Source organism: Gopherus evgoodei, chromosome 21, assembly GCF_007399415.2.
Source record: "Gopherus evgoodei ecotype Sinaloan lineage chromosome 21, rGopEvg1_v1.p, whole genome shotgun sequence".
In the NCBI taxonomy this organism is placed as follows: Eukaryota; Metazoa; Chordata; order Testudines; family Testudinidae; genus Gopherus; species Gopherus evgoodei.
Window position 1 is genome coordinate 11,548,462 of NC_044342.1, and position 9,735 is coordinate 11,558,196.

Here is a 9,735-nt window from a genome sequence, read left to right on the forward strand (position 1 = left end):
GGTTAAAACTTGACCACTTTGTAACCAATTGGTTAGGATATTATTCTCAAGCCTCCCCAGGAAAGGGGGTGTAAGGGCTTGGGGGGATCTTTTGGGGGAAGAGGAACTCCAAGTGGTCCTTCCTCTGTTTCTTGTTAAATCACTTGGTGGTGGCAGCGTACCAGGTTTTAACCTAAGCAGGTAGAAATAAGCTTAGGGGGCTTTTATGCGGGTCCCCACATCTGTACCCCAGAGTTCAGAGTGGGGAAGGAACCCTGACATTGGTGCAGAATCCCCCTAGGAGTAATAGTATGTGCTCAGCATGGCTCAGCTGGGTGGGAACGCTGCAACATTGATCCTACTAGTCAAAGAGTGAAATAATGCTTTGTCTATACTGGCTCAGGAAATGCTTTTCCAGCCATGTTAGCTGCAAACCCCTTGGCAACCAGTTTTCTGGAAGCCCACGGTACAATCATTATGGTAGATCATAGAGTTGTGTCTCTGTATCTTAATCCTAGCTGCTATTCCTAAGGGCAGACTGGACCTCACTAACTGCCCTGCACTGCAAAGCCCGTATGACTGTGTAAAATACTAACCCTAAATATACCCCCACAACCCCAATACTTAGCAACACCGCAAGGCAGCGAGCGGGCCCTTAGGTATTCCTGGGGGCTCCCCATTTCAGATCACTAGTTAGAAGGTGGCAGGGGGACTTCAGTAGGTGGCTTTGGATTGTCGTTGAATCTCATGTCACGGCAGAACAAGATGCTTTTGTTGCCCAGGCCCAGCTGGTACTGCCATATGTAGATCTTCTCTTTCGGCTGCAGGGTCAGACTGACAGACTCTTCCACATCAGTGGCCTCGCTCCAGTTTTCCTGCTCCGTGTTGACGCTTTTCCCACCATATTGAGCTGTGAGGGAGAACTGGTACTTGGCAATGGCTTCAGTGAGGGCTCCTGACTGGTATGATGCTGAGATGCTCACGCTCCAGTTGTGCTCTATGCTGCTCATCTTCTCCTTGGCATAGCCCACCTTCCTAGTGATCTTCTTGTTCCAGGTGATGGGCGTGTTGGAATCATTGGAGATGGTCTTGATGGCTTCCCAGGTGCCAAAAGCTGAACCCTGGGTGATAGCCAGCCCACCAGGGAGGAAGTTGATCACATCAGGGTGGAAGGAATAGGTTACGGCATCCGTGTTCTCGTGGAAATTGGTGGTTCGGTAATACTGGATCCCCCATTTGTCATGGGGCTTGACGAAATAATAATAGTCCTTGATGCCCCAGTAATAGAGGCCATCTCTGCAGGATGGGTGAAGGCTGTATTCGACAGCATCAGAATTGGTGTTCATGTTAGTGACCCTGCGGTAGACGCCCTTGCTCTGGAAGATGATGTAGAAGTACCCAAAGGCTGAGAGATAATGGTCTCCTCCCTGGCAACTGGGGTGGAGATTGTAGACTATGGCTTCCGCGTCCATGTTCATGTTGGACACACGGCGATAAGCCCCTCCTTTGATGATGTAGAAGAGGTCATCCTGGTGGGCGAGATAGTGCTCCCCACCCTGGCAGGAGGGGTGCAGACTATACACGTTCAGATCTTTTCCTTCTTTGAAACTGGTCGACCTCATGTAGCAGCCCAGGTCTGAGCGGACGACGTAGTAATATTTGTTCACTCCACAGAAGTCAGCCCCTGGGGCTTTGCTCTTGGGGACTATCGCAGGCATGGTGTTTGGCACTAGAAGATAAAATAGTTTCTTCCCATTAGTTATTTTGCATTGCAGTAGCACCTGGAGCCCCAAGCTGAGATCAGGGCCCTATTCTGCTAGGCATTGTCCATACACATAGTAAGTGAGGATCCAGCCAGAAAAGATTACAAGCTCCTTAAACCAGGATGGTGGGGCCCACAAACCCACAGTGTGAAGGGTAAATGAGCTGCTGTGGGCTCCAGCTACATCTGCAACAGGTGTCAGGCTTGGTGCGAGGGGTAACAAGGGCAGAACCCGGCTCAGCTAGGGGCTGCCTGGGAAGGAGAACAGATTTCCAGTTCTTCCTGTGGTCAGGGACCACTTGAGCAGCTGCCACCGGCCAGGCCCTCCCTGAGGGAAGATATGCCTCATGCGGTGCTGTCGTTCTTTTGATTGGGTGCTGGTGACTTGTCTGAGGTTGTGGTGCCCTGCCCAAAGGGGCTGACAGCTTAATAAAACCCCTTTGATTTCTTTACACTTGACATAGGCCTTGGTAGTGGTTTGTCTGGGTTTGGGGTCCTAGCTCAGAGCTTGATTTTGGGGGGATATTTGCACTCATGACTCTCCGACGCTAGCTGGAGAATGGGGGGATCGGCGCTCTGGAAAGCAAGCCGTGGTTACTTAATCAGGGGCCAGGCTGGCACATGTTCCCGACAAGATAAAGGAGCATTGTTCCCATGGTACAGGGGGATATTGACAGCATGGGCTATGGCTTAACCTTTGTTCCCCCGTTGCTTGGGACTCCCCTTTCCCATCCCCTCAGGTCCCTCCTTCCTGGGGACCACCCTTCCCCCATCCCCTCAGATTCCCCATTTCCTGCATCCCCTCAGGATCCCCCTTCCCAGGGACCCCCCTTTCCCCAATCCCCTCAGAATCCCCCTTCTCAAGGACTCCTTATCCTATCTCATAGAACTGGAAGGGACCTTGACAGACCCCCCTTCCCCCAATCCACTCAGGATCCCCCTTCCCTGGTCTCCCCTTCCCCCAATCCCCTCAGGATCTCCCTTCCTGGAGACTCCCCTTCCCCTCATCCCCTCAGGGGGGTTCTCCCTTCCAAGGAACCCTCCTGCCCCTCAGAATTCCCCCTTCCCAGGGGCCCCCCTTTCCTCAATCCCCTCAGGATCCCCTCTGCCCTGGGACTCCTCATCCCCTCAGGATCCCCTCTGCCCTGGGTCCCCCTTCCTCCCAGTCCCCTCAGGATGACTGACAGAAATATAGCCAATTGCTCTTGTGGATCAATATTAAAAAGGTTTACGTGCCCAAACGGCTGGGTGTAGCTAATCAGATGAATTGAAGTAAAGTAGCACAGGGAAGGACAGAGCCATACATATCCCTTGCTGTCAGATGTCACCGGTGTGGTGCTCTGCTCTGTTCAGTGTGGATAACAGTTGGTTGTGTGTGTTCCCTCTGTGTGCTGCCCCGGCTCTGCACAAATCGCTGGCACAGCTCACCCCGAGAGAACCCCCAATGACCACAGACTCCGACAAGGTATGAAGGCACTCGGCCAGGTTCACTGTCAAACAAAACAAAGTCTCTAGCTCCCCGGATCAGATATCTACAGTTCTGCTAGTACATACGTGCTCCCTGACAATGGACCGGCTCAATCAGTGGCAGGATTTACCACTGCTCCCTAAGCCAGACAGAGACAACTCCTCAGGGTAAATTCTTATACACGGGTGCAAACACGTTACACATCACTCCTGATGTATTAAAGTGCAACCCCCCTAGGCAGTAAGGTGCCGCTTCTCACATTGTACATGTTGATTCGAACAAAGCAACTCTATCCATCATATTACCCTTTTGCCCTTGTCTTTAGGATGGGTTAGCCTGTGCCTTGTTAGCTGTGTGGAATGTGCAAGAATCGGAGTGTTCTGGTACCATTCTAGCATATGTTTATATCTCTAGTGTTCAGTACCTTTTAGGTATGTATATTTTTGCAACATCAGCCCTTTCCTTGCCAGCTTCTGTGAGCCGCTTAACTTTGCTTTATATTAGCGTAAGGGGTCCCTTTACCAAAACTCAGCGGGGGTATTTCGGCTGGCTAGCTCCCAGTACTAGAAGGAAGGGGAAAGGTCGATGGGAAATCAGGACCCTGAGACTGACAGTCCCCAGGAACAATGGGGAGAGACCAGTGCTCTAGGTCAGCCTGATTGACAGGGCAGGCAGGCTAATCAGGGAGTCAGGAGCCCTGGAGGTTCCCATCCTGCAAGTGAGTTGGAATTGCCTGGAACAGAGTGGGGCTGAGCTAAGGAGAGAACAGAGGCCCAAGCTGAGCTGGGGAGCAGAGCTGTGCCTGCCAGAGGGGCCAGAAAAGCAGCCCAGGAGGCAGGTCAGTGCTGAGAGCAGAGTCACAGAAGCAGCCCAAAGAGCTGACCTGTGCTGGGAGCAGAGCAGCGGCAACCAGAGCCAGGGGGGCCAGAGAAGCAGCCCAAGGAGCTGGAGGCAGAGCAGCAGCAGTAGTTGTGCTAAGCAGAGTGGAGCTGGAGCTGAGGCAGAGTGGTGGAGCTGAGGTTGGAGCAGTCCGGAACCAGATGTGTGAGAAGCTGGGGAGAGTGAAGGGGACCCTGGGCAGCGGGCCCAGCGCAGGGAGACACCTCCTGCTGAGATGCCTTGCAGGCCAGACTTGAAGGGGATCGTAACCCCGATGGGACAGGGTGATACTGGGAAGAAGGGTCCTGCCACCAAGACCCTGAGGGCATGTGGCCACTGCCGGAGGAAGTGTCCAACCCGCAGCATCCCTGCAGCGCAGCCAGGGCCTGAGAAGGAGGCCTAGGATGTGTGAGGAACACACTTCCCTTACGTTCCAGAGCTGTTGTTTGTGATGCCCTGTGCCACAGAGCAGGGTGAATTGTTTTCCTGTAACCTGTCCCATTTTTAACTTATTTTTAAAAAATTGCTTTTTGTTTAATAAATTGTATTTGCTTTGAATTGTATGTGATGATCAGTGGGTCAGGGAAGCATCCAGTGCAGAGAGCGCACCCCAGAGTGGCAACACCCTAGCCCCTGCCCTAAGGGACCCCAACAAGGTTGGGAGTTGAGCCCCCCAGGAATCCTGGGCCCAGCCTTGCTGGGGTTATGAGGACTCATCCAGATAGGAGAGTGGAAGGGGAGCTCTCTAGGTCAGGCAGGGTTCTGGGTAAAGGGAGTGGGAGCGAGGACTCAAATCCTGTCACTAGCCCATTTCACTGGGGTCGTGTATAAGCCAGGAAAGTTCCCCCAATAGCGAGACCATTTCCCTGCTTACATTAGCAACATCTTGACCATTACTTTAGTTCAGGCCTTAGGCCTCATACTGGGCCTCTGATATAAGGGTTTATGTTTCAGGGCCTCACCTTACTACACCCCTCCTCTAGGGAAGCAATTAATCTGGTGGCGTGTGCACCATACACAAAAAATGTGCTGCACGCACATTAATCTAGGAGGGCTTGTATTTATATCCACTAGCTGGAGGGGATAGCATACATCCCCCACCAGCCGTTACTTGTTGCGTGCCTTTTCTGGCTCTGATATGGTAACCATATTCCATACCAGTCTGGACGTGACAGCACTCCCTGCCTGTAGCAGGACACAACCCCAGTGTATCTTTGTCTTTGTTTCCTCCTGCCTTGTAAAATAACTCAATGTGAGAGAACAGCACGGTGGGGAAAAGCAGACCAAAACAATGAGCTTAGCACTGCATTAAGGTTCCTTGGTGCTATGTCGTCCTCTCACAAAACATTTCGCTGGGCAAAATTAAATCTTCTGAAAAGCAGGCAATGAAAAATTAAGATGCCAGCACAGCCTTAACTCTGTCCTCTTCTGGCAATACCTAATACACTCCACAAATGTTTATTCTGCCAAACTGGTTCACCTCCATGTACAAACCCATTCACCCACAGGATTCCTGTTAAGTAAAGGACACAGTGGCATTAGCAGCCTTATATTCCACTCAGTGTGGGCAATATCCTTTTTATAAAAGTCCTATGGGCTGCCACTCCCACAACCTGCGGCTATGCAATTCTCCATTGGGGTGCTCCCATCACTGACATTAACCCACCTCCCCAAAGGGCACAGAATTCAGAATTCTCCCTCTTCCATCAGGGGATTTTGATTCGTGTGCAAATGCAAAGACTTTGAGATTGCAACTCCATGGCATGGACCCCCGGAGTTAGCCGAGGCGAAGGAGGCCGCTGCCTCATGCCCGTTGGGTTAACAAAACGGAGCCAACCAGTGGCGAGGGTAACCTATAACGGAGGGGCAGTACCGCATTGTTTCTAGTCACAACATCTATGCACTTGGGAGCCGCACATGTGACGTTGACTCTTTGTTCTACCGCCTGGGGACACACCGGGTAATAACCCAGTCCCAATCTTTGACAATGACTCTATAATGGACAGGAAACCAGATCCCAGGAGAAGCTGGGAGAGTCTGTCCCAGTCTTTAGCAAACATATCAGCCCCTTAACCAGGTCCTGCCAACAGGGCGGGGCAAAGAGGAAAATTGCCCAGGGGCTCAGGCAATTTAAAAGGGATCTCCCACCTGGCTCAGGTCGGTGCGGAAGGAGCCAGGAAGGGGATTGGGGTGGGGGGGAACTACTGACAGGAAGGAAGAAAGCAGAAAAAACAATGAACACAGACATGGGGTGCAGCACTGTAGCCTCCAGGGGGAGCTGGAAGCCCAGGCTCAGTGGCAGCTCCTTCCGCAGTTGAGCCTGTCCCAGGGAGAGACTTTCACTGAAAGTCTTTGTGTGCCCAGCCCTAGGGAACTTTCTCCGGCTGGACTCAGCCCCGGGCTCTGCCGCCTCTGACCTAGAGCCGTAGGCACCCGTGCGGGAGAGAGCTGGGGCCAGCGCTGGGGCAGGCAGGAAGGAGGCGCTGCTCAAAGGCCCCAGTAGCCGCAGGTCTCGCAGGCCCTGGGTAACTGCTCCCAGGTGGAGAATGTGCCTGGGCAGGACCTGGACAGTGATGGAGCCGCAGCCCTCATGCTGCCCCCAGTTGGGGCAGTGCTGGGGGCTCGGGCTGGGACAGAGCAGGCGGGACATGGAGGGATTTCCCTCTGTGTGTCTGGCAGCAGGGAATGGGTCAGGCAGGGCCGGGCTGGAAAATCAGCCAGAGATGGGGGGAGGGGAAAGACGGTGTGAAATGGTGATGAGGGGGGTTGAATTATCTCTGTGCAGCCAGGGACTCCCAGGGGCAGCCGAGCTGGTGCTAGGGGGAGGGGGAGCTAATGAAATTCCCTCAGATTTGGCCACTTGTCTCTCCAATAGTGAGAAAATTCTCCCCCATTTCTCCTGCTTATCACTGATGCGTATAAAATCCAGGCAGGTTTCTCCCCTTTTCTCTCACATTATTGACCCTTTCTTTAGTCTCCACCTCAGATTTTGCCCCATTTTCACTCTAGTTCATCAATGTCAATTTAAAATCTCCTCAGATTCGGGATTTGTGACCTACATAGAGCGCAGGCCAGAGACCTTCCCCACAATAACTTCTAGCGCAGAGCGGTCGGAAAGTCTTGATTTAAAAATGGCCAGCAATGGAGACTCCACCATGACCCTGGGTAAATGATTCCGATGGTTAGTGTCTCTCACTGCTAAAAAATTACCCCTTATTTCCAGGCTGAGTTTGTCTAGCTTCGATTTCCAGCTGTTGGATCGTGTTGGACCTTTCTCTGCTGGATTCAAGAGCCCGTTATCAAATATTTGTTCCGCACGTAGGTACTTGTAGACTGGGATCAAGTCACCCCTTAACATATTCCTTGTTAAGCTAAATAGATTAAGCTCCATGACTGTACTGCTAGAGGGCAGGTTTTCTAACCCTCTAATTATTCTCTTGGCTCTCCTCTGCACCCTCTCGTGGCACATTCGCTTTGCGCGGAAGGTGCACGTCACATACATGCATCGGAGACTGTGTGTGTTGGGAGCAGATCTGTTCACAGGCTTGAGGGTGCGTGATCTGTCGTGCACCTGTCTGTGCTTGTTCTGTGCCGTTCCTGTATGTGGTGTGGTAGCCCCACTCCGTACCGGTCAGGATGTGAAAACGCTCCCTACCCATATCGAGACTTAGCATTGATCTGTCTTCTCTTTGACAGGTTTTGTGCTTGCTAGCGTCAAAGCTGATGTCAGCTTTGCAAAGGGTTCTGGAGTTTAGGTCAACTCAAGGGCACAGAGCTCCTCTAGCCCCGTATGGGCGCCTCCCCACAGGCTCAGACTTAGGTGCCAGACTCCGAGAGGCTTGGCTCACGCTCCTCTCCTCAGCCTCTTCCACTAGCTGCCCCCAGCAGTTCCCCACTTAGTCCACTGGCTTTGGGAAATCCCACTCTGAGCCGCTACCTCCCCCACCCATCATAAAGGGAGCCTGGGCGACAAACGTAGCCTTGGTGGATCCCAGGGGGTTTCTAAGCACTGAAAGTCAGGAGACATGACTGTCAGCATCCCAGTGCCAAAGTGCCTCTGTGAATCTAGCCCTTACAGGGTAAAGGGACCAAGCAGATAGAGAAAGGGTAATTAGCCCCCATTGCACGGGGGAAACTGAGGCACGGAGTAGCTAAGGCTGGCTTTGGTGCTCCCAGTAAGATGCCCAAGTCTCATTGGAATACACTGGGATTTAGCCTGCAGACTCCCGAAGGGCATTTAAAAGTCCCATCCTAAGAGGGAATGAAACCCAGGTCTCCTAAATCCCAGTGTAGAATCTGAACCACAGCCCCAGCCTGCCACTGTCACTTGTTTGTCAGTTGTGTCATTGGTCCTGTCTCCCAGCCCCACCCCACCAGACAACTAGACCCCACTCCTCTCCCAGAGCCAGGGCTAGAACCCAGGAGTCCTGACTCCAGATGTCCCCCAATGTTCCTTTCATTCTCTTGCTAAGATTCTATCTCAGCAGTCCCAGCATCAATCTAGAGTTACCCCTGAATGCAGTGGGGTCAGGGCTGGATTCTGCTCCCAGCCCCTGGGTCAATCCGTAGTGGCCCTCCCTCTGCATTTCCCCCCTGGCTGGAGTCTGTTCTCAGCTCACCCAATTCCTGGGGCTCCTGTCAGAGATGGATCCAGCTGCCAGCAGAACTAAGAGTCCTCGGCTCTCCTTCCCCTCTATACAGCCTGGCAGGGCAGCCGGTCGTGGTGCGGTTGGAAGGGGAAGTTGCTCCCACTGAGGGCCCCAGAGACACTGGTGGGGGAGGGAGAGTAGTGCGGGAAGCAGGCACCAGGCTGGGTGCTGTGGGGCAGTCCTCTCTCCACATGCCTGGCTGGGGTGCCTGGTTCACAGGCTCATGGTGGCCAACTGATGGCCAGATCTGGGGTAGGGACTGGGGAGAGACACCCCCTCCCCCACTCAGACTGGCAGGGCCCTTGGAGGTTTCTACCTCCCTCTGCAGTATGGGGTGCAGGGCGCATGCTGGGATCACGTGGGCCTATGTCACCTGCCAGGGCAGGGCCTCAGCACTGGGGGCACCTCGGGCTCTGCCTCTGGCTCACAACTGAGTCTTTAGGCTGCAATGCTGTAGCTGAACTGAAGGCACTGGGCTCAGCAAGGGGGCATGGGGGTGCAGTGTGCCAGACAAGAGCGCAGCACATCTGACCCTGGTAGTTCAAGCCCTGGCACCTCTGGCCCTTGGCAGTTCATGGCCCTGGCAGTTCAGAGCCCCGGCACCTCTGGGCCTGGCATTTCAGAGCTCTGGTACCTCTGGCCAGGGGTGGCTCTATGTTTTTGGCTACCCCAAGCATGGCAGTCAGGGAGCCTGCCAGTCCCGTGGATTCGGTGGTGGTTCTGCGGGTGATCTGCCAGTCCCGTGACTTCAGTGTACCCGCCACCGAATTGCCACCAAAGCCGTGGGACCAGCGGACGTTCCGCAGAAACGCCGCCGAAGGCTCCTTGACTGCCACCCTCACGACGACCGGCATGCCCCACTTCCCAGCTTACTGCCCCAGGCACGCGCTCGCAGCACTGGTGCCTGGAGCTGCCCTTGCCTCTGGCCCTTGGCAATTCATGGCGCTGGCACCTCCAGGCCTGGTAGTTCATAGTCCCGGCACCTCTGAGTCTGGCAG

The 9,735-nt window shown here is 53.7% G+C and overlaps 1 protein-coding gene across 1 annotated transcript; it reads right to left on the reverse strand.

Annotated features, from left to right (window-relative positions):
- Positions 1–218: 218 nt before the first annotated feature.
- On the reverse strand, positions 219–8,785 carry LOC115638240. Its single transcript, XM_030539824.1, has 2 exons — positions 8,708–8,785; positions 219–1,708 (listed from the first exon to the last, which is right to left on the reverse strand). Exon 2 carries the CDS (start codon positions 1,695–1,697, stop codon positions 669–671), a length of 1,029 nt encoding a protein of 342 aa, XP_030395684.1. The 5' UTR covers positions 1,698–1,708; positions 8,708–8,785; the 3' UTR covers positions 219–668.
- Between the last annotated feature and the right edge of the window lie 950 nt (positions 8,786–9,735).

Excerpts from the sequence above, each read along its gene's own strand:
- LOC115638240 (XM_030539824.1), bottom strand. The coding sequence starts at position 1,697 with ATGCCTGCGATAGTCCCCAAGAGCAAAGCCCCAGGGGCTGACTTCTGT.